At 41.3% G+C, this 25,769-nt stretch overlaps 1 protein-coding gene across 7 annotated transcripts in view; it reads right to left on the reverse strand.

Moving 5' to 3' along the window:
- SH3RF1 (SH3 domain containing ring finger 1) overlaps positions 1 to 25,769 on the reverse strand; it is a 168,698-nt gene that overhangs the window by 74,373 nt on the left and 68,556 nt on the right. For all 7 annotated transcript variants that reach the window (XR_010601407.1, XR_006172597.2, XM_065596551.1 and 4 more), the window contains exons 3-4: positions 4,704 to 4,979; positions 3,128 to 3,223 (exon numbers count right to left, since the gene is read on the reverse strand). Coding sequence is in view for 5 of the 7 variants with exons in the window: in XM_065596551.1 (XP_065452623.1) it covers positions 3,128 to 3,223; positions 4,704 to 4,979 (372 nt within the window). In the remaining 2 variants the exon portion in view is untranslated. The remainder of the gene's footprint in view (positions 1 to 3,127; positions 3,224 to 4,703; positions 4,980 to 25,769) is intronic.

Consider the following 25,769-nt stretch of genomic DNA (forward strand, 5'->3'; position numbering starts at 1 on the left):
TGACTTGAAATGCGCAGTTGTAAACCTCCAGCGGAGTAGACCTTTCTCCCATAAAGGTCAAGCCTTTTCACCTCCTGATTCATCAGGGAGGGTCGATGGAAGCCCTGACGCTCACGTTGGTTGGAGCATCGACCACAAGAGAGTCAGGTGTGGAATGCGTGTATAAATGCTCATAACCATTGGACGGCACAAAGTAGCGTCTTTCATTGCTCTTAGCCATAGGGGGCAACAAGGCTGGGGTCTGCCACAGAGCTTTCATGGTGTCAGAGATGATCTTTATGACCATGAGGGGCAGGGCAATACGAGCAAGTCTGGAGGGGGCGAGGATGCCCACCATTGGATTTGCATCCTCCACCTAAATGCCCAGGCCCTGGGCAACCATTCGCAACAATTGCTGCAGAACCCTGTTGTCCTCCTGGGCCGGGGCTGTCCCCGTGTCATTGGCGCTGATGTCATGCTCAACGCCAGAATGGCCGTTGGTGTCAGAGTCTACGCCAGTGCTGGAGTCGACGCTGTCGCCGATGCCAGGGCTGCCAGGATCCCTGAGCTCGGTTGCGCTGGAGGCATCGAGATGATAGCGCAGGGTGGTAATGGGTCTACCCCCGTGATACTGGCTGGGGTACAAACAAGGCCGAGGCCTCTGACGTTGCCCTGGAACGAGACCCTTAGCTCAGACCTTTACTTTGATGAAAAGCCCAGGAAGTCCAAAAGGGCTATTGTGATGGGGGCTACCACTGGGTCATGGTGCTGGGAGGTGGACCATCTGCTCCTATTCCTCTGGGACCGATAGGAGCCCGACTCCGAAGTGTCTGAAAACGATGACTTCGGGAGAGCGGCACTTCTAGGCACTGAGCTTTCGCGCCAAGAGCTCGGGGATTGGCGTGGCTACTGAATGTGCTCCAGTGCCAGGAAGTGGCGTGCCGGGGTCGGAGATCGGCGGGCCATTATAGCAGGCTTTCCCCTTGAAGGAGCCTGGGGAACGACTGGTGCCAACAACCTGTCCCATCTGGAAGGAGAGAAAGGTGCTGAGAGGTGAAGCAGTTCTTGGGCCGCCGCAAATGCCTCAGGTGTCCAAGGGAGGTGTAGCTCATGGCTTGGGCTTGGCGAGCGAGGAGGGTCCGGACTCAACCGCCCTTCCACGAGGGCAGGAGTCAGCGCAACCGTCACCAGTGGAGCAGCACTAGTGTGGCCTGACATGGTTCTCACATCTGCAGACTCCTTAGGCCTAGCAGGGGGAGCGTGACCCCTCTCCGGCCTCTTCTTCTTTTGTGGCACCGGCGATTGCGAACAGTGCCTGCGTGCGGCCTGTGAGTGGAGCCGGGACAGTGCCATGAGTCCTTATCCTTACCCAGCACCAGTGCTCATGCTGACGGTGCCGGAGAGCTCCACACTGAGGAGGAGGTACTCGGTGCAGGGTTTGTCAACCCAGGGTCAGACTGGGGGAGGAGTGCTGCCTCCATCAACAGGACCTTCAGGTGCTGCTCTCTATCTTTTATGGTCCTGGGCCGAAAGGTCTTACAAATGGCACAATGATCCTTCTGATGGCCCTCTCCTAAACACTTTAGACACGAGATGACGATTGCTTCTGGGCATACTTGCTGCAGGCTTTGAAGCCTGGAGACCCCAGCATGCCCCGGTGTCGGGAGAGCGTAGGAGGGGATTCCCCCCCCCCCCCAAAGGAAACTTATCTAACACTAACGAACTACTAACTATTAATGAACAATGGAAAACTAATGGAGAACAATGTAAGAAACTGCTAAATGCACCTGTCGAGACAAGAGTACAGGAAAGTTCCAGCTAACTGTCATTGGCGGTAAGAAGGAACTGATGGGGTGGCGGGTCGACAGGGCTCTATAATGAACGCCATGAAGGTACGACTCCAGGGAGCGCCCAGGCTGACCTGACAGATGTTGCTAGGGGAAAAATCTTCCAGCTACCATGCACGCACACACCTGATTGGAATTGACATGAACAAGCACTCGAACAAGAACTAGGAGTTACATGGTGCTGCCATATTCTGTGTAACTTTATGTGAATTACTTAACCCATGCCTCAGTTTCCTTGTCTGTAAAATGGAGATAATACTCACAGGGGTATTGAGAAGCTAAGTTCTTGAATGAATGTGAACTGTTCAGATACTACAGTGGTGAGTACCATAGAAAAGCTAATGTATAAATAATGAAATTAAGCAGTGACGTGGGCCCAATTCCCAGCTGAGTCACAGACTTCCTCTGTGTACTTGGGCACATCACTTAACCTCTCTCATTTCCGCATCTGTAATATGGGAATAATGTTTCTTTTCCCCCACTCTCTGTCTGGTCTATGTAGACTGTAAGGTCTTCACAGCAAGGAGTATGTTTTACCATGTGTATATACCAGCTTAGCACAATGGGGCCTTAATGTCAGTTGAGATCTCCAGGCACTTCTGCAATACAAACAATGATTATTACACCAGTGCTCCATAGCCTGTACTGGTTGCATTATGATTTTTGGCTGGAATGTCAGGTGTTGGCTTTGTCCTATGAAGTCTTAACTGGTTTGGGCCTATATACCCAAGAAACCACCTCTCTCCCTGTTCAAACTTACCACATTTGCCACCAGCGACACTCTCAGCTCCAAGGTCTGAAAGAGAGATTTCAGGCTGTTTTACATAAAGGGTTCTCAACTTTGAAATTCACTCCCTTGTTTGGTCCACAATAGCCTAAATTTGCTGACCTTCAATGATGCTCATTTACTTAGGTGTGATGGGGCATTAGGGAGAAAGGGAAGCTTATTTTATACCTGATTCATTCATTTTTTCTATTTTGTGAGCAAGTGTTGGTTGGGAAGGACCAGGCGCCTCGCAGGACACACAAGAAGGCAAAGTCCCTGCCTCAAAGGGTTTACAATGTGATATAAAATGTGATATAATGAACAAAGGCAACAAACAGTAGGGAGAGAAAATGGTCAGGATGCGCATTCATTGCATCAGCAAGTTTAGGAGGTTACTCAGTTTACTCATGTACATATATTGGATTAATATTATATGTTTTAGAATTATCGTCAGCATTTACAGTTTTAGAAAGACATATTTATTTAAAATACTTTTCTTATGAGGCTTATTATAGGATGGCACAACTTTACTCACCTCAACATATGAAATGGGAAATATCCCTATCTTGTCAGCCAGCATCCCTTCAGCCCAATTTTCATCTACTCGGCGAATCACGGTCAGCACATCGTCCTGTACACACATGAAGTAATTATAACTCCCAGCTCAAATTAAGCTATTCATTTAATTTCTCTCCACAACACAAGCATCATCAGATGAAGGGGTACATGAAGAAGAATTCTATAGAAGGAGTTTCATTTTCACAATGTGAACCTGCAGTTTTTGGAATTAAAATAATTTCCAGTAGAGTTTCCTCATCTTGGTTAAGTCCTACACAGCAGCCCAAGAACTAATCTCAGTCAGTTATTTTGGCTTCTCCTGAGCAACAAACTGCCTGCTGTGCCAACTCTAGTGTATTCCATCAATCCCTGAATTGAGTCTAAAACTCTTCTTACTTATAAGCTAGCTTGTTGCCCTCTGTTCCCAGCTGTTGCTTTTCTATTCATGTAAAAACATTAGCAAACTTAGAAAGCATAACTGACATCTCCATTGAAATACAGAGTTTAAGTTTTAAGCATGGTTGCAAAGAAGGTGTTATTTGCTCAGTAAACTTATTTTGCCCTAGAAACATGATTAACTTACATTTCATTGAAAGACTCAGAAGTGCTAGGAAACACTTGCACTGATATACAATTGAAGATTACAAACAATGCACACTACTTAAAAATCAAAGCTGCAATGCAATAATAATATAATATAAGGCTAATTATCCTTAGGAGCACTAACATTTTGTTCAATAAAAGTTATTTTCTGTTCATATGTAGTTGCACAAGTCTCGTAAGAAGGAGAGCTCAATATTTAAGGCCTCCTACTTCTATAGTTTCAGGTGCCCTTTGCATTTTTAATAGTTGAGGGCTGTAAAGACATCTAACTAGTTCTCATGTCTGATCTTGTAACATTTTTTGTGCTGTCAGGCAAAATTAATGTACTATAAATTTGTAGGCAACTGAAAAAACAAGCCCCAAGCTATGGTTGAGTGTCTTTTAAGAGTACTCTTCATAATCCTAGTATTCCTATTAAAACTTCACATCATTTCATACCTTTTAAGACAGAAAAATAACTCAAATAGGAACAAAAGGAATTGACTCTTTTCCAAAAGGCAATTTTTATTCTTATGTAGTGACACAAAGCTCGTGGTTAGTATTAAAAATGTCCTGGATTAAATGAAAACTTGACAATTAGTATTAACTCTGACAACTAAAAATAAGTGAAAGTTTCCTCTGGACTGGGAATGCTTAAAATTCACAATTCAGACTCTCTCTCAAATTCAGAATGTATATTAAAGCAATTTAAAAAACTGCGCTCTCAATTTCGACGGTGAAATCCTGAGAGGGGAAACAGTGTCTGTGGTTTAAGTGAGGAAAAGAAGTGGTAGATATTGAAGAAATGTCCTGTCAACTTACATATCCTTGGCTTCTTAATATATCAGAGCTATAGAAGAATGTATAGGCAAGACTTTTAGAACAGAAACAATATAAGATATTCTAAGTCAACGAATAATTATTCAAAGAAAATCCTTTCTTTTTTAAAAGTCAGTTCTACATGTTTTTACCTTTGAAAATGGCAAACAGTCTTTGTCTGCTTCCTTGTCTTTCACTTCAAAGTCATAAAGTGCTTTGCACTGAGGCGGAGGTTGAGGTAAAGGTTTAATAATCTGAACGAAGTTGGTAGGAAAAAAGCCATGGATGCCATTGACTTCTCCGTGATACCAATTTTCATCCACTTGCCGACGTAAAATGATGATGTCACCCTTATTGAATTTAAGATCTCCAGGTTCTTTTCCCTCATAGGTATACAATGCTTTGGCACACGGTAACTGAGGTATACCCTAAAGAAGAAAAATACTAAAATTAGTATTTTATCTGTAAATAGGTGTGATAATGCTGTCCAAACATTTGAAAAGTGCTTTGAGGTTGATAGATTAAAAGAATTACACCTCTACCTCGATATAACGCGATCCGATATAACACGAATTCAGATATAACGCGGTAAAGCAGTACTCCGGGGGAGCGGGGCTGCGCACTCTGGTGGATCAAAGCAAGTTCAATATAACGTGGTTTCACCTATAACACGGTAAGATTTTTTGGCTCCTGAGGACAGCGTTCTATCGAGGTAGAGGTGTATATAATAAAGCACAATTTATTATCTACAATAAAACCATGGTCAATTTTTACACTATTGATTCTAACAGAATTTCAGTATGCTAAGTTAAAGAATTAAATGTTCTAGCATAATGAGTTTGAGGGAAAAAATATAACTTATCCCTCATCAAAAAGTGTGGTTAATATACAAATCATTTTTTTTTGCAAGAATTCAGCACTAAAGCAGCTTGCTGAATCAGAGTCATTAACAGCCAGTACTCTGAAGATTAGAAATAATAATGAGTTTTCAAAGACTCAAAGAAACATAATTTGGCCAGAATTTTACAAAATAAATAAAGCAAGTATTTTTGTTTGCAGGCAACTAATGTGAATCTGTCCAGCACTAAAGCAGAACATTTAACATTAGATTTGTTACCCTGCAGCTGGATTTTCTTCTTCTTCTCTTGGTTGAATTCACACAGTAATTACGAATTTGATATGTTTCAGAGTAGCAGCCGTGATAGTCTGTATCCGCAAAAAGAACAGGAGTACTTGTGGCACCTTAGAGACTAACAAATTTATTTGAGCATAAGCTTTCGTGGGCTACAACCCACTTCCGATGAGCATCTGATGAAGTGGGTTGTAGCCCACGAAAGCTTATGCTCAAATAAATTTGTTAGTCTCTAAGGTGCCACAAGTACTCCTGTTCTTTTTGCAAATTTGATATGTATTCATTCTATACATTAAAAGTTTTTAAAAGCACAATTTTGTAACAGGAAACTTTTTTCAGGGCAAAATCCATTTGAACAGACAAAATCACAAATTCACTGGCATGCATAGTATAATGAAGGATGATATTTCAGACTTAGTTGTATTTCAGCATTATTGGATTAATGCAAAAAAACGTGGAAAGCCTGCATGAACTTATCTGAAAAAAAACTGTCACTATCCTGGCTTCCCCACTCAAGCCACTCCAAAATCTTTTTGAATTTCATAGACTTATAGAACTGAAGGGACTTATAGAACTTGAGAGGTCATCTAATCCTTTCCACTGTGCTGAGGGAGGACCCTGCAGACCTAGACCTGACAGGTGTTTGTTAACCTGTTCTTAAAAACCTTCAATGATGGGGATACCACAACCTCCCTTGATAACCCATTCCAGAGCTTAACTACTCTTATAGTTAGAAAGCTTTTTCTAATATCTAACCTATATCTCCCTTGCTGTAGCCTAAGCCCGTTACTTCTTCTCCTACCTTCAGTGGGCCTGATAACAATTAATCACCATCCTCTTTATAACAGCCCTTAACATACCTGAAGACTGATCAGGTTCCCCCTCAGTCTTCTTTTCTCAAGACTAAACATGCCCAGTTTTTTTTTTTTTTTTTTTACTTTTCCTTATAGGTCAAGTTTTTTCCAATTTTTCCATTGTTGTTGCTCTCCTCTGGACCCAACCTGTCCACATCCTTCTTAAAGTGTGGAGCCCAAAACTGAACACAGTACTCCAGCCAAGGCCTCACCAATGCTGAGTAAACACAAGAATGACCTCCCCATGTCTTAGATATGGCAATCATGTTAATACACTCCATAATTATATTAGCCTTTTTCACATTGTTGACTCATACTCAACTTGCGATTCAGTATAATCCCCAAATCCTTTTTCAGAGCTTTGGACCTGTTCTCACTGTATGTATGTGAATTCGGAGGGTGAAATTACACCTTTAGCTTTTGTTTTCAGCTCCCTCACATTTTTTTACATCAGTTTTCCCTCTCTTACTGAGAAATGACAGGTGACCATTCTGTCACTATTTGTTGAATGATTTATGTAAAATTACCTCACCTGGAGAGCCATCCCTTGATACACTGTGCAGAGAAGGAATATTGTCACTTAACAAAGGCATTCCCTGATATAACAAACAACTTCATAATATCAATCAGAATTCATAAGTTGCACATGGACAGCTTCCCCACATCATCACAACAACCATATTACAATTAAACAGAAACAAAACCAAAACCACCCCCACCATGTCCAAAATACACTGAGAAGCAATATTTAGGAACTCAGAAGAAAGCATTCTTGAATACATCTTTCAAGAAATCTGAACACACCTAAACTGCAAAAAAAAGTTAATCTATGATAAATTAATTTACAATATTAAGGTTAATGCATATTCTTTGTACTCAGGTAGTTTGATCCAAGTATTAATTTTCTCACTACTACTAATCACTGAAGAGTGTTTCTAAAATTCAAGTGACAAATATTCCTCTCCTCCCCTATCTCGCCCGCCTCTGCCCTCCCACTCAACAGTGGTTGTGCTGAAATCATGTCTTGGTAATTGTAACTGACTCATTAATTTAACATTATTTAATTGGATTGCTCAGGATATTGGAACTATGAATCATATACTACAGAGTGTATCAAAGACTAATGCAAATTAATCTGCAATCAAACATCTGACTATGTTTTTTGTATGATGTTCCTTTTCAATGAAACTCAAAGACTTAGTGGGCCAGTTTGTACGTCAAGTTTCTCAAAAGGAGGTTTCCCACATTGGATAAAATGGATTCTACTCTATAATTTCAAAAAGAACAAAGTTCAATGAACTAAGTTCTTGTTCTCACTCAGACAGCCAGTGATTAAGGATAAATGGTTAAACGACTCGGAAGAGTAATAAAGCAAATGCCTTTTCCTTCTGTAACATCTGAAGGATAAAGTCAGAACAATTGGTTTTGATTGCACAGCACTATTCCTTTGAGTGTAATATATCAACGGCCCACCAGGGCACTATAACCAGATTCCTCTCATATGGATGATCTGAGATCCAAGTCACGGCTGAGGCCTTTTTGGCCTTTGCCTTTAACAACCTTTACCAACTGCTGCCTTCCCTCTAAACTCTCAGAGGTTGTTCATCAAGCTACAGAGCTCTGAAGATCTGCTAAGCCAGAGTTTGCATTTCACTGAGTCTTTCACATGGCTAAACATGAAAGGAGGGCTTAAGAAAAAAAATCTCTGCAGTCTACCCATATGTTTGCAGCTGCCATTTACCCCTACCAGCAAAAAAGAAAATAGTCTTAAATGCATTTTAATTTCTTTTTTAAGATACTGTACCTAATACAGGTTTCTTAGTGTTATTGCCTCAGGTTTTTTTAAAAATAACAATATCTGAATTTCTACGCTATAGTTTATATTATACAAACTATTTTAATTATTTTTAACCAGGATAGTAAAATGGACATTACATGTACCCAAGCCTTTAAAGCAAAGGGAAAAAGAAGTAATCCAAGGCAATACATAACAAATACAAACAGAAACTTTACAACATCATAAAAAGTCTCCTATCATATGCTATTTGCATTTGTTATGTATTGTCAGAGAGAGAGAGAGAGCGCGTATAAAATCTTGAATAGTAAAACCTCTCTGGCAGAGGCTCCCTCTCCAACCTCATATATTTTGTCTATAGAACCTACAGGTTCACAGATTTTCCACTTTTATATTTACCCCATCTTTCTTAAGTCATCTTATCTTTACCTTTACTGTTAGCTACCATTTTTAAATTGATAATTGGCAATTGTATGTTCCTTTCATAACCTTAAAGCAAGCTATACTCAAAACTTTGTCAGTAAAATAATTAGAGGTGTGATTTTTATGGCATTTTTATATGGGCAAAATCCCCAGTGTAGGTGCAGTTATAACAAGATAAAACTGGTTTTGCCAGTATAGATTGTTTCACTTGAGGAAGCAGAATAAGCTATACTGGCAAAAGCAGCATTTTACTGGTATAAGCTGTGTCTACAGTAGGAGGTTTTACCAGTATTGCTATTCCAGTAGAGCTATGCCAGCAAACCTTTTCTAGCATAGACCCGGCCTTAGTGGCTCCTTCCTATCCACACTATCTTGCTCAGGTAAACCTGAAACTTTGTCTCTAGCTCAGGGGTGGGCAAACTTTTTGACCCGAGGGCCAAATCTGGGTGGGGAAATTGCATGCAAAGCCATGAATGTAGGGCTGGGGCAGGGGGTTGGGGTGCGGGAGGGAGTGAGGGGTGTGGGATGGGATGTGGGACGGAGTGCGGTGTGCAGGAAGGGGCTCAGGGCAAGGGGTTCAGGTGCAGGAGGGGTGCTGGTGTAAGAGGGGGCTCAGGGCAGAGGGTTGGGGTGCAAGAGGGTGCAGGGTGCGGTGGGGGCTCAGGGCAGGAGGTTGAGGTGCAGGAGGGGTTCGGGGTGTGGGCTCCAGCCCGGCGCCGCTTATCTGGAGTGGCTCCAGGGTGGCAGCAGCGTGCAGTGGGGCTAAGGCTGGCTTCCTGCCTCCCCTGGCCCCACACTGCTCCCAGAAGTGGCCGGCACCACGGCCCTGCGGCCCCTGGGGGTGGGGGGAGGCGTGGGCAAAGGGTTCTGTGTGCTGCCCTTGCCTGCAGGTACCTCCCCCGAAGCTCCCATTGGCTGCAGTTCCCCGTTCCTGGCTGCGGGGGGGTGGTGCCTGCAGGCAAGGGCAGCACTTGGAGCCCTCTTCCCCACCCATCCCCCGGGGCCACAGGTACATGGCCACTTCCAGGAGTGGCGCGGGGCCCGCAGTGCCATAGGGCCCGCGGTATCACGGGGGTGGCAATTCCGCACGCCGTATCCAAAGCCTTATCCAAAGCCTGGATCCCCTGCTCCAGCTCCTTCAACAAAATGCCTGACAAACAGTAGTGCTTTTCTTGAGCATTCTTACCACACCAGTCTTTTTTAATCTACTCTGTTCTTGACTGAGATCTTCCACTTGCCTCCTCTTTCCAGAACCTTGGACTGATCATTGACTTTAAACTTTTTCCTTCCCCATTTCCTATATGTGCAAGTGTGCCTATCACCATCTCAGCAACTTAATACACTATTAATCAATCAACACCTCTGATAACTGACCAACGTAAGGTACCCTTCTCTGTGACTTATTGTACATCGTCTCTCTATGATCACCAAACAAAAATTTGGCAAAGAGTGGGGAAAAGTCATGAAAGGTTTGTGAATATTTTCCCCATGTTTTTAACCAGTTCTACAGAAATGTGTAGGAATCTTAAGGAGTGCAAATTTCTTTGGACACTACTTTGATTACCGTTACTGTGGTTAACAGAAGTAACTCTATTAGCAAGTACAGGAAAAAAATGACTAGAAAATGGAGATTACTTGTCTTAATGAAAAAATAATTGTAAATCAGGTGAGACCTGGTTTGAAGCTCTAGGTTAATTTAATCAAAATTCGTATCTGTATGGCTATTTAAATTCTCAAATAGTGCACAGCAGTCAGTCATTTGTGGAAAGCCTAGTTTAGAAAAAAGTAGGAGGCAGCATAAGAAATAAACAAATAAAAACCAACCCCATTGGCCAGTTTTCTAAAGGAGCTGAGCTCCTGCAGCTCCAATCAATGAAAACTGTAGCTGACCGCTATCTTTGAAAATCAGGCATTGTTTATTATTACTCAGTTCAGATAAAGAAAAGTCTCAATGATTGCTGGTTAAAATTTCTGTGTAGGGCTGATGGGATTCTTAGTTCCACCTAACCTGATTCTTCAAAGTAAATAATAAAATTTCTCTGTTTGTGTTCCAGTATACCACTGCATTTGACAACTTATACCACTAACTTTAAATGTAATGTGGATGTGACACACAGAAATGCTATTTCTTGGCTGCCATCACCTGACATGGCACAGGGTTACAAAAGTTAAATTCTCTCATCACATGACAGGAGTCAGCATCCATGGATTCCTGTGGCTAGATGACATTACAGGTCTGATTGCCACACACACTATTATCAGTTAACTTGGCTCTTGATAGCATCAGAGGAACTCCATGACATAGGATATCTAGGGGCTCCCTGTGCATAACACAAGGATAGACACTCTCCCTGCAGATAAAAGGAACTGATTTCACTGAGTCAGGGATGCACTTTAATGGGAGGGAATCATGGTCTGAAGTTGTGAGGTCAATTCTCCCTGTCCTGACTTACAGATGTGATATCTGCAGTGTAGCTAGGATATCAGTTTGCCAAAGCCCTGTGTTGTTTTGTTTGCCTCTGCTGCATCTGATATGCATGGAAAAGTCTTGCTACCATTTCTCCCTGGCTGGACTCAGAAAGGGAATGTCAGTCTACACTACAGACTTCGACTGGTGTAGCCACATCAGTTAGGGGGTGTGAAGAGGTATGATGCCATGCCAACATAGCTGTGTTGGCAGAAGCCCCTAACATAAATGCAGTTATACCAACATTACTGAGTTTTTACTGTTTTGCTCATTGGAGGAGGTTTAATATACTGGTACAAAGCATAGCTCTGCCAGAATAACTGTGCCACACTAGGAGTGCTTTGCTGATATAGCACACTGGTAAAGTGCGCCTAGTGTAGACATAGCCAAAGTTTGCCAAATACAATTATGAAAAAACCCTGTGGCCCAAAGGTGTTTTGGAAGTAAAAGTTAGCCATTAAAGATATGAAGGCATCTGAAAGCACTTCAGAATTTGCTACATGAAGGCTTAAGAATCAAACCTCCTATTTCACTAGGAGGATGGTGAAGCACTGGAATGGGTTAACTAAGGAGGTGGTGGAATCTCCATCCATAGAGGTTTTTAAGGCCCAGCTTGACAAAGCCCTGGCTGGGATGATTTAGTTGGGGCTGGTCCAGGTTTGACTAGATGAACTCCTGAGGTCTCTTCCAATCCTAATCTTCTATGATTCTATGAAAATGAGGGTATGGCTACTCGTCAAGCTGGAGGGGTAATTTCCAGGTCAGGTAGATGTATGCACACTAGTTTTGACTGAGCTAGTGCATTAAAAATAAAGGTATAGCCATGGTGGCATAGGCAGCAGGATGGCCTACCTGCCCCAAGTACAATCCCACCACGGAACCTAGCTAATTATTTGGGCAGCTAGCCTATCTCATGACCTTCGCCACCGTGGCTATGCTTCTGTTTTTAGCATGCTACTTGAAGCAAAGCTATCGTGTGCACATCTCCCGAGCTGGAAATTACTGCTTCAAGTGTTGATGTACCCTGAACGTCATAGCAGTTTAGAGGAATGCTCAGTTATAGAAGCCTTTTACACTGTGGCCAGCTCAACAGCTTTCCACACTATAACTACATTTTTGTTTATTTAAAAATAAATAAATGAGCTTCCACAGAAGGCCAGCCTCACTGATTAGCCCACCAGAGAGCCAGATTTCTCCACTATATAAAGGATTCTGCAGTTTTGAGAGGCACAGAAACTTTTGGACACTTTCCACTAAAATCAGCCTCACAACCCACACCATACAAAGCAGAAAGATTGGGGCAGGGGAGTAGAAAGGAAATAAGTTACATATCTCTTGTAATGTTTTATTTCATTACTTTCACTTCTGCCAAATAAAATTACTATGGTCACTGTGCAAAAATTGCCCTTTAAAAGACCACCACCACTGGATCCAAAAATCACATTTTATACATGGTAAGGACTAAGCAGGAAATTTTCAAAGGCACAAACGGGAGTTAAGTGCCTAAATCCCACTGATGTTTCAGTGGGGAAGCCAACGGGTTAGATGCTTAACTCCAATTTGTTAATTTGAAAAAGTGATCCCCAAATCACTACTTACTACAACATCCTTTTACTTTGAAATACAATCCTTTACAAGAATATAAAAGCAACCCTAAAGCGTATTTTGAGTAGCGCTAAGGTCCTCATACACTAACTCTTTTCAACAGCAAAGTATATTTGCTTTGAAAGTCTGTTACAGTGAAAGTCATAACTTTAGTCCAAGGATGGCCACTGCCATTCTGTCCAGTGTCACATAGGTGGGAGTTAAACTTGACCATAGCCTGTTATACCGCCTCACCCAGAACACCTGAAAATGAAGATCTCTTCCTGTACTGCCTTGATATGAAAACTATCGGGGAACCTCCTGGGGAGCAGCCACTTTGGTCCTTTGTACATTTGTACTGGCCCTGGTGTTTGCTCCAGTTGATACTTCTCTGCAGTCTTGGGGCACAGCCACCACACACAGCTTGTGGACATCATGGTGAATTTTAACGGCTGTCTGAACTATACACCAACCTCGGGTCTGTATGCGATGGCACACATGGCTCTGCCAGACCTTTGACGAGATGCCATTACTGTTACATCTGCTTGGAAAATGGCAAGAGATGAAACCAACCTATTACAGCTAGTTAATTGATACCCCATTCTCAGACAGAAAACAACAAGCTGTCCCAACTCAAAGGGCTGCTCATATTCCGGAGAGGAATCCCACTCCTGTAGCGTGGGCTGTTACACCACAGCTGATCACTCTTTGCTATGGCAGTTAACTCAGTCATGAGCAAGAGTGCTACAGGCCCTTTACCATGCATGGATGATCAGTGTATGTCATGCCTGGGATGTGAGCAGTCTGACCTAGCAGTCGGAGCAGGAGTCTGGAGTCAGGCTGGATCAGATACCAGGGGGTCAGAATCCGAGACAGGCCAGAGGGCAAACCAAGAGTCATGTTTCAGGAGGCAAGCAGGGTCAGGTTACCAGGAGATCAGCACCAGGTAGTAGGAGCAGTTATTGCAGGAGGATTCAGTCCTAAGCAGGAAGAACCCAGTTGCATGGACAACTTCCTGTTCATGTGCTGAGTTTAAATAGGAGATGTGGACCATTCAGGACACCCAGTGAGTGTTCCATCAATCAGCTCAAGGAACTAGGTCATCTGTCAGAGTCCAGCTCCTATTGTGACAACAGTTAGTAGGTCATTGGGTGGCAGGCTGGAACTTACTAGCTTTGCAGTCATTATTACACTGTCACTGGCGAGCTGTGTGACCTCTAGTATGTCACCTAACCTCTCTGGGTTTTTCAAGTTCTCAATGTTGGTCTAACTCTGCATCCAATGGAGTTAGTGGTAAAACCCTACTGACATCTGTTTTGAAAATCTCATCCTCTCTCACTTTCCCCATTTAGAAACTGGGAATCCACATATAAAAAATTGAAATAATAATACAAACTTACATCTCAGGAAAGGTGTGAAGCCTAAATCATTAATGTTTGCAAAGGGCTTTGAGTTGCTTGGATGTATGCTTGGCAAAGCTATGAGCAACAGCTATTGTGTTGTTTGCACAACCAGAAAGACAGGTTTTTCATTTAGCCTGCACTAGTTTTTCATTTAGCCTGCCCAGTGTGATCTATCTTACAACCAAAAGGGCCAGTAACAATTTTTGAAAGAAGTAGATCCAAGAATGATTTGAACGTGGAGATGGAAATGGTTGTATATAAAGCGCAAAACATTTTTGTTATATAAAACGAATACATCTATATTAACAGTCTCTCAATGAACTGGAAAAAAGTCTGAAATTAACATACCAAGTGATTTGCCAGTGTGATTTATGTAATTACTGGATCATTCCGGCACCCACGATATTACCAATGACCAGAGGCTATTTTTCCATTTTGCACACACAAACATTTTCAAAGAAATGCAGTTGCACTGCAATAACCGTGCAAGTGGTACTAACAACTGTTCCTTCCACCACAAAGGTTCGGCAGGGAGTTAAATGCATCATTACTAATTTGCTGAGGATGATAAATACTGCCGTACATGTATCTAAGCATCATTCAATTTTTCTGGACAATTTTTACCTCCATACTAGAACTGCAAACTCTAAAAAAAACTGACCACAGAAAGCGTACAAAGATTTTGAAATAATTATCATATAGGGAGGCCATATTAGATTATTTCCCAAAACCACTTCTTCCCTGCCCATCCCATAGCCTTCCTATTCATTTGTACATTTTTATTTTAGTTGCCACATGAACTAGAAATAATGCATGCCTTCTATATCTGCTGTGAAGATCCCCTTCTACCACTGCCACAGCTCTCAGATACCCTATGTATTTCTGGCACTTGGTCTCCCTGTCAAAACCATCCATGCTAGCTTACAAACAGCTAAGCCACTACTGCATATATGGGATGCAAGCTACCCTCGCCCTAAAATCCAGATATGACTGTACCTTGAATGTTAGTCTTCACACAGAGAGACCTGAAAATAATATTGCTGTGTCCTTATACTTTTTTTTGTGATAAACACTTCTGCTCTTCTGTCAGCTTTAGAATGTGAACTCTTTGAGGTAGAGGCAGGGCTGTCTGCTGAATGTATAGCCCAATGTCAGTGATCAATAAAAGAGTCACATGTTCAGTGTCTTCTATGATATAACATTGCTAAGAGTGTAAGTTACATTAGGAAGACTTAACAAAATTTTTTTCAATTTAAAAAACAACAAAACAGCTTTGCTGCCTGACACAAAGATTGGGTTTCAGACAGGCAACTTTAAATCAGCCTTGGGAAAGTGAAATGTCACTTTCTCAAACATGAACCCTTTGTGCTGACTGCACTCACTAGTCAGTCTAAGACCGGTGGGGGGCATCTGATGCTATACATTCACACTTGTTTCTTGCCACTGCTACAGTATGACACCTTGTCATGCACCATGCTGATTAGATCTCATTAATCACGGGACTGTTGCTGGAGCACAGAACCACCCTATAAGGGCTTTGTGAGCTCCCTTTTATTCCCGCCTTCTAATGTTAGCCTTTATGGTATTAAAAAAAAAAAAGAGCAGAAGACTTAAATAGAGAGAGGAAATAAAGGTGAATTTATCTGTCCTCTGTATGATGGCTCCCTGCTATAGTGGGGGTACCCTGGTTGATGTGATCCAGCCACTACATATGTTGCAGAGATTCCCACCAGCTGTCACTTGAAATTGAAATCTGTGCTGCTGAGTATGTGGATTACAGCTGTATGGTGTTTTGTGAATGTCTTGTTGAATGAATATTTTTTCTTCACTATGACTTTGCTGAAGGTTATAATAAGGTCCATCTATGCAGATGGTAACTATTGAGGCCACTGTTCAGTTCATAGGGCAGATGGGCTGATAATATCCATAAACAAAGCACACATTTATTTAATTCTATTTATACTGGGAGGGTGAGTGGGATAGAGTGGTGTCTTGCCTATTTTACCAAGGTACTCATGGGACCACGGGATCTGTAGCTTAAAGAAGGATGGCTGATGGGAGAGAAGATGGTGTTTCTGCAGCATAGTTGTCTTTGGCAGATTACCACTGATAAACTTCATAAAAATGCATTTTGTAAGAATTAATTAAAGAACTAACCCTAACCCCCAACAACCCTAAACCCCTGGAAAGGCGTAACGAGTGGGGTACCGCAGGGGTCTGTTTTGGGACCGGCTCTGTTCAATATCTTCATCAAACGACTTAGATATTGGCATAGAAAGTACGCTTATTAAGTTTGCGGATGATACCAAACTGGGAGGAATTGCAACTACTTTGGAGGACAGGGTCATAATTCAAAATGATCTGGACAAATTGGAGAAATGGTCTGAGTTAAACAGGATGAAGTTTAACAAAGACAAATGCAAAGTGCTCCACTTAGGAAGAAAAAATCAATTTCACACATACAGAATGGGAAAAGACTGTCTAGGTAGGAGTACGGCAGAAAGGGATCTAGGGGTTATAGTGGACCACAAGCTAAATATGAGTCAACAGTGTGATGCTGTTGCAAAAAAAGCAAACATGATTCTGGGATGTATTAACAGGTGTGTTGTGAGCAAGACACGAGAAGTCATTCTTCCGCTCTACTCTGCTCTGGTTAGGCCTCAGCTGGAGTATTGTGTCCAGTTCTGGGCGCCGCATTTTAAAAAAGATGTGGAGAAATTGGAAAGGGTCCAAAGAAGAGCAACAAGAATGATTAAAGGTCTTGAGAACATGACCTATGAAGGAAGGCTGAAAGAATTGGGTTTGTTTAGTTTGGAAAAGAGAAGACTGAGAGGGGACATGATAGCAGTTTACAGGTATCTAAAAGGGTGTCATAAAGAGGAGGGAGAGAACTTGTTCACCTTAGCCTCTAAGGATAGAACCAGAAACAATGGGTTTAAACTGCAGCAAGGGAGGTCTAGGTTGGACATTAGGAAAAAGTTCCTAACTGTCAGGGTGGTTAAACACTGGAACAAATTGCCTAGGGAGGTTGTGGAATCTCCGTCTCTGGAGATATTTAAGAGTAGGTTAGATAAATGTCTATCAGGGATGGTCTAGACAGTATTTGGTCCTGCCATGTGGGCAGGGGACTGGACTCGATGACCTCTCGAGGTCCCTCCCAGTCCTAGAATCTATGAATCTATGAATTTGAAAGAGCTAGAGTTTGCTCCATGCATGAAAGGAGACAGAGTAAGTTCCAGGTGAGAGAAAATGTATGGAAAAAGGGCAAAGATGAGAGTGGCAGAAGAACTCAAAGGTGTGGGTAGGCTGGAAGCTTAGGTAGATTCAAGTGAGAAAAAGGAGGAGATGGAAGACATGAGAGGAAATACAACCATGAGCAAACTCTCACAGAGCTTTAAAAAAAACAATGTAAAGTTTGAACATGATGCAAAAAGTAAGAGGAAGCCACTGGAGGTCTTTGAACAAGGGAGTGAATTGGTCCGAGTCGTGTGAAAAAAGGTCTCTTTAGTCTCTCTAACTTGCTGAGAGTGGGGGAAGAGGGGAGACAGGGAGTAGGGTTGCCAACTTTGGTTGGATGAATTCCTGGAGATTTCATCACATGACAATCTTTAATTAAAGATTATTCTTTAATTCCTGGAGACTCCCAGACAATCCTGGAGGATTGACAACCCTAGAAGGGAGGCCTACAGAAGAGAAGGTTGCAGTATTCCAAGGAACACTATCAAGGATGACAGGACAAAATTTTATCTACAGTAGCTTAAGCATTATATATTTTATTTTCCATTGTCTTTGAAAGTTAATTTATTCCCCTCAAAAGCCTGCAACAACCAAAATTAAAGGAACATTGTCAACTTGAAAAAAAATTGTTCTTGTCTGAATTTGCTTTTTAAAACCAAACTTTGTTATAAAATAACTGCTGAGATTTCAATAACTTAAAGAAGAAAAGTCTCCTCTGTTTCTTTACTGTGGGCAGAGTCATTTTTCCTATTTTATTAATGACCAGTTGCACTTCCTGCCTCTTACACTAATATAAAAATATTGTGACAGACTGACCATATCCCAAAATATACTGAACAAACTTTAGGGAATTAAGATCAGTTATTGATAGGGTCCTACCAAAATCACGGCCATGAAAAACATGTCACGGACCGTGAAATCAGACCTCCTCCTGTGAAATCTAGCTATTGGAGGAGACGGGAGGAGCACAAATAGGGGTGCCTCAGCCTGGGGCTCCTACCGTGCCCCCAGCTCCAAATGCTAGTCTCCTCCAGCCTGGGAGGGCCAGGACTTACTCTTCCCCTGCTCAGCTGTTTTCGGGGGGTAGATCAGACCCACCTTCAAATACCTAGCCCAACTGCAGGAAGCTCTGGGGCTGCTGCCAAGTCATGGCGCTTCCTGCAACCCCATTATGTTGCCAGAGATGGAGGTGGGTCTGATCTCCTCCCCCTTCCAGTCCCCACCCCCGCTGCTGGGAGCACCCTGCAGCTGGAGTAGGTACCTAGAAGTGGGTCTGATCTCTGAAATGGCCATGCAAGGGAAGTACCTCTGGGAACCTCCTGCAGCTGCAGGAAGCTCCGGGGTTGCTGCCTTCAGAGCCCAGCTCTGAAGGCAGCACAGAAATGAGCGTGGCAATCCCTCGACCCCCCCTACAATAGCTTTGGGAAAAAAAACCCAACCACTTTTGGGTCAGGACTCTCATGGTTACAACACCATGAAATTTCACATGTAAACATCTGAAAATGTGAAATTGACTAATTTTCAGATCCTATAGCTGTGAAATTGACCAGAATGAACCCTGAATGTGATAAGGCCTTACCTATTGAGTCAAGTTCAACCTTACTGCATTAGGGTTTACACCTTTGGAGTAGAGTCTATTAAAAATAGAATTGTGTATGTGTTATTATGGAATTGTATGTACCGTCTCTAGTAGAGAGGGGGGAATGCAGGGTCAGTTATCAGCCATTGAAGCCCCCTGGGGGAGATATCCGTATACTAGTTCAAACTGGATTGTTCAGAGACCCACAAAGACAAGACTTTCGGATACAAAGCCTGAGTTTAGACTGATTCGTGGTCTTCTTCCTGATCCAGCAAATGGACAAGTCCATGGACAGCCACAATCCTTAGGGGAGGATTGCAAGGACCTGGCCTACTGGGGCCTCTTAAGACTGTGTGCTTGTTCTGAGCTGAAGCTTTGATGAACTGGTAACCATAAAGAAACCCTTAATGTGGATGATGACTGGTAAGCTTATTAGAATATGTGCAGGTTCTTTTATTGTTTTTAATGTTTTCTCTGTCATGCTTTTTACCTTAAGAATAAAGGAGACGTGCATAGGAAGTGTTGCATGGTAACATTTCTGTAGCAATCACTCTATCAGTCTCTGAAGAGAAGAGAAGCACATCTGTTTAGGCAGACTGTCTTTGCTGGGAAATACACAGTGAAGGCAGGAAACTGTTCAGCCTGGAGATACCCTAGTCAGAAAGAAGAGAGATTTGTGTCTCCACCCAAGAGAAGCAACAGCTGGGGAGCTGGAAGCCTGAGAGTGTGTCCCCTTGTTGGATCACTGAAGGAAAATACAGGTGCAGTTGCCCTTAGCTGTGACAAACATTGCTCACAAGATCACGGATCTTGGGGGCAAGGGGGAATATGTAAAGTCTTTGCCAGGCTGCCAGGTTAAGAGGGGGTTAACGAGAAAAATAGAAGGAAAGCTCTTGCTAATTCAAGTTTGGGATCCAGGAACATGTCTTTTTCTGGGACCCATGCCTGAGACTGGGTATTACAGGAGCTTGGTAGTGATAGTCAGGGAAGTCCCAGTCTTTCCTCATGAGACATCTGAATGGAGACATGGCTGTGGGGAGGGATTGTCTTCATTCCCTTGGAGTCCTCTTGGAACAAAGTTAACATTACAGTGAAGTACAGAGCTAGAAAAACCCACTTGCCTATTGTGGAGAGGAAAAGTTGCAAATTTTAGCTCTCATTACTTTATACATAAATGTACATACTCTATGTGCACAGAATAAATGACACGCTCCATTTGATATTTATTATTTCTTGTTCTTTGAATTCCCTATGCTTCAAAGTGAGAGACTGCTTGAAATAAAATTTTGTTTGAATACATTTTATGGTATTCTACTTCAAGCAGCTGGTTGGCCTTTTGAAAAGGCAACTAATTCTAACTGAACTACGTATTTCCCCTCAAATATACATTCCTGTGCACTCATTATAACAAAAGACTAGGTGAACACAGAAGAGTGTTATATTGACGTTTTTTCCTTGTGCAGAAAAGTTCAAATTTGCACCTTACACGAAGGTCAGCCAGGCTGTAAAACCATTACTCCATTTCCAGGCTAAGATAATCCTTCTGTGGGAAGCTGCTAAAGCAGACTCAAATCTGGTACTGTATGTTGAAACAGTGTACTACATTCCAGTCATTCTAATAAATCTTCCTTGCACTACTCAAAAGGGCATAATTGAACACAACTTAACTGTATAGGGCTCAGAACATCCCATGGGCTCCTCATGTCTATAATGATATGATGACAACTCAGCCATCACTATCGTGTAACACTTTCAAAACGCAGCCTTTTTAATAATCAGTTTTTAAAAGGAAAAGGTTTGTTAATTTTATGCAAGAAGGCAAAAACACTACTTTAAAAAAAAATCAGAAATTTGGATTAATAAAAGGAATGATCAGCAAAAAAAAGCTTTCTTGACCTCCAGGAAGGATTGTCAAAATATTTCCAAGTAAAAAACCCTGATTGATATCCCATTAATTTATTAAAATCCAAATAGTAATCTTGATTATATACATTAATATTACAACACTCCATTACCTCAACTTGTAGTAACTTGCATCTGTTCACCATTCTCTCAGTAAAGTAATACTTCCTTTGAACCAGATTCTGCTCATCTTATGTTGATTAGTACCTTACTCCATGAACAATTCCAGTGATTTCAACGTACCACTCAACCTCATTAAGGCTGGCAGAATCTAGCTTTTATATTTTTCTTAAATATGTTGCCATTTTCTGGTCTGTCCAATAGTCTCAACTGGATCACGATGTTTATGTTTTACCATAACAGTTAGTTCAAATACTTCAGTCATGTCACTTAATTTTTCTCATTCTTGTAATGCTATAGCACAGGTCTGAGCAGGGGAGATGTGCACAGTGGGTAGATAAAGCAGAGGTAGGTACTGCAGAACACATCTGAACAGAAGTGTTATAAAACTTTTCCTACTTCCTTTCAAATTTTACCTGTTTCCAAACAAGATTTTCAGTGTCACATCTGAAGAAGGGTAAAAAAAGTGATGTGAAAAAGGAAGGTTACATTCAAGAGAAGGGCTTGTTGTCTGTTCCTGCTATAGAAAAATCACAAAAGCTTAGTTCCTGAGACAGCCTGCTCAGTTTGCACTGCTTACATAAATACTGATCATACAGGTCATTTCAATTGCTGACATTTTTCGTAACTGCCTGATTTATGTAAACAGAACAGATCCACACTGCCACCAAAACTAGAAACTATTTTAACTACTTAAAAAAACAGTTTTTCACCAGCTATGTTTGTAGTACTCCTGAAAGATGATGAATTTTTAAAAAGAACAAACAATTAGTATGCAGTTCTAACAGATTAAATTTCTCTGTTTACAGATACTTTCATCTAGGATTTTCTTCTTTGATTAGACAGACAGCCTCATACTGCACTTAAATAGCCTCAAAATAGTAGACATTAATTATAATATGGTATTTCAGTCTTTCAACATCATCTGGACAAGTGCTTCCTCCTTTACACAAACACAAGTTCTCTCACTGCAGAAGGCAGTTCTTGTCATTTTTAGCATTTTGTCAGACAAGTTCTCCTAAAGGTTTTCCTCCCTCCCCCCGCATGCCAGCAAAGAGTTTGGTGCTCTCTTCATAAAATAATTTACATCTGAAATATAGGTCACTGTTGCATTCAGAAGCTCCAAAATTATATTTACCAAACTACACTCTGTTCAAGAAATATTTAATACATTTTTATTCTTAAACTGTACACAGAAATAAGGATGAAGGGGGCAACTCTCTTCTTGGCTGTGACCAAGGCACAAATGAGACATTGAACTGGAGAACCAACTAAAAGCATCATTTTTCCTGTTGCAATAGGCAGTTAAAAATATGATCCGTCACACTTAATCTGTATTATCTCGTTCACAAAGCCAGATGTACTTATATTTTTCTTGTACTTGTTCATACAACAGAAAAAAGTTTATAACCCTAATGAATGACATTTGAGTGCTGTAGGTTCTGGTCAAGCGCAGCATGATGAAATGGTTTAATAACAGTCTATTTTTTCTTGGAAAGGGTTATTACAGCTTGTGCGCAACTATGAAACAAAGAGAGAAACAGGTTACTCACCCTAATGGAGTTTTTTTACCCTTTCAAAGGTGTTCCCTTAGCACTGAATGTCCTCTTAAGATGAAACATGATTGAACATACTTCGGGTATACACTCCTGTAGCCAGGGTGGTTTGGTCAAACAAAAACCTGTAGTGCGATTTAGAAGGGACCCTCCTCAGCACTGGAGACTGATAGATCTAGTAGAGGTGTTGACTGAGGAGTCGGGAAGTACACTGTCAATTACAAGGGGGGCATTCTGGGGCATCCAAATATTACTTATGATTACCCAGATTTGTTCCTTTTGAATGGTGTGCATTTACCTATATTGGTTACAGTATTTAACTTATTCATATTATTTGGTTCCAGTAATAGCAGAAGGCTGTGTGTGTGGTGGGATGCCAACCAAACATCTCCTGGTGAATGCTCATTTTGAAAAATGGAAATTTAATTGCTGTTTGAGTTTGGACAGAAGGTAGGGAGAATTTCAATCCCCACTCTCTCAGAATTGTGGGATTCGGTGTAGAGTGGGGATTGAAAGACTCACTAGCAGAGATGGCCTGGAGTCTATCTCCATGGTGGCTCTATCTTGATGCTGATGGAATAGGGCTTGTGGTTCAAACTGCGTATCGTTCCCTGGGTGGCCAGATAGCATCGCTATCTGGATAGCTCTTTTGACATCGGTGTCTGCCAATCAGAACAGATTGTGGCTCATGATAAGGTGGAGCAGCTACAGTCACAATTTTCTGCAAAAACTCTTTCCCACCTTCATTTGTTTACATTGTTTTTTATTTATTAAAGTTATGACCTTTGTGCCATAAACTATTTTTAACTTGTGAGGGTGTTGGTTGTTTTTTTTTTTTTTGGTTGTTTGTGGGGTTTTTTTGGGGGGGGGGCAGGGAGAAGAATTCCCTGGACCATATAAACAGATACCACCCCTTATCCCCAGTTTGCTTGCTGGAAGGATAGATCGTGAGTTCATTAGCTTTCCTAAAAGGTATGGTCCTAAAAATTTAATATTTCAGGATGCACAGAGCATACTCAATATGATTGTGTTTATATGGCTCCATTAATAAGTAATTACTCATTCAGGGCTTTAGATTAATCTCAAAACGTAGTGATAATCTGATATTTTTAAGAAAAAATGGAACTGTGAAGTTTCAGTTTCACGAAGGACTTGTAACCTCTAAGAATGGTAAATTAAGGCCCCAGCTTTTCCATCCACATGATGACTAATTAAAATGTTTTGTATTTAGATATTTCATTTTACATGAGCCCCAGAAGGCTGAAAAATGGAACACCCCAGTGCTCTCAACACTTTCTGTGAAGCAATAAAATGTTTCTCACTACAGTAAGTGAACTCTGAAACTTTAAGAAAAGGTACCAGCACTGTATTCAGACCTGTTCTAAAACCTGTTCTTGCCAGATAATGAAATGGCTTGAATAAAATGACTTATGACTAGAATGAACTAAGGACTAGAATGAACTAAGGAAACATTCTGACCCTGCATTGGAAGGAAGATGCCCAAACAGATTTTGTGCACCTTTAATTTTTCTGACTACTCTTCACAAGTGTCTATAAATTCTCATTGACAAATTCTAGCATTTGCACCTCTTGTCTTTGAATTTTCTAGGAAGCAGAGTATTAATTATCATTCTGACATTAATAGCGAGTGGACAGAACAGCTAGACCCTGAGAGTTTGTTTGAGAAATCCACTTGTCTGAAGTATTTATTTCTAATTTGGAAAAAAAGTATTTAATTCTACTACCCAACTGTGATGCATGACAATGAGAGACTGAAGTTAAAACAGGTTACGGACTAAAAGTTGAAGGCTCTTTATCCCTCTCTCTGAACTACTGATTCTACCAAAGTTTTTGGTATCTCCCTCAAAAACAGAACTGAGCAGTGCTACCTTAAACGCCTCTATTTTTAAGATTTACCCATGTGTTGTGCCACTACCAGCATGGACATGAACTGTACCTCATGAGAGAGTACCCCTTGGTCCATGCCTGTGACCAGGACTCCTAAATGGGCTTAAGCTCCACACCCTATTTTAGTACCTCTCTTCAGAGCAAGAAAGCTTGTTTATTTCTTGGTTGGCTGTGTGAATTTCCTCAAAATAGTAAAAGATCAAAAGGATTTTAATTAAAAACAAGATTTATTAGAAAAAAGAAAATTATATTAAAATAAAAATAGATAAGGTAAATTGGGTAACACCTTTATCTAAATAAAACACAAATTTATAAATCAGTACTTTAATCAAGTATGCACTTAGATTACCATCTTCATTCTTAGATATAAGTCCCTAAGGTGCTTTTGCCATCTCTCCTGAACACTGCAGCCTCTCAGAAGCCCAGCTCTACTGTCAATGGCTCACTTTTCCCTTTTGCAGTTTCTCTCCTCCTTGTTTTACTTTGAGCATCTTTCAAGTAAAAGGTGTGATTTTGCTCATTAGCATTCCAGAGGTAAAAAATATCCTTTGTAATTAACAGAATAACAAAGGTATTTACACTATTTTGGGAGGGGATATAATCCACTTATCCACTGTTCTAACATTATTCAGTATTATATAAATTTTTTTCTTCGGTGTTGTCAATCTCCTGTATACTTTACAGAGTTTAAGGCAAGGAAGTACCATTAGATCATCTAATCTGTATATGACAAACCATTAAATTTCACCAAGTTAACCCCCTCCCCCGAATCCAGTAAATTGCATTTGGCTAAAGAATATCTTCCAGAAAGACATCCAGTCTTGATATGACGACTCCACCACTTCCCTTTGCAGTTTGAGCCAATGGTTAAACAGCCTCACTGTGCTTTATTTCTGAATTGAATTTGTCTGGCTTCACTTTCTAGCCACTGGTTCATGTCACACATTTCTCTGCTACTGGAGAGCCCGTTATAACTCAGTATTTATGTTCCATGAAGGTACTAATTCATTGTAACTGAGTCACTCCTCAATCTTCTTTTTGATATGATTAACAAGTTGAGTTCTTTATATCTCCCACTGTAAGGCATTTTCTCCAGCCCTTAAATAATTTTGGGGGCTCTTCTGTGCACCCTCTCCAGTTTTTCAACATCCTTTTTAAAATGTGAACACCAGAACTAGATGCAGTATTCCAGCCTCAGTCTTACCAGTGCCATGCACAGAGAATATTAACTCACTACTCCTACTCACAACTCCTCCAT

The sequence above is a fragment of the Chrysemys picta genome, chromosome 5, assembly GCF_011386835.1.
Source record: "Chrysemys picta bellii isolate R12L10 chromosome 5, ASM1138683v2, whole genome shotgun sequence".
In the NCBI taxonomy this organism is placed as follows: Eukaryota; Metazoa; Chordata; order Testudines; family Emydidae; genus Chrysemys; species Chrysemys picta.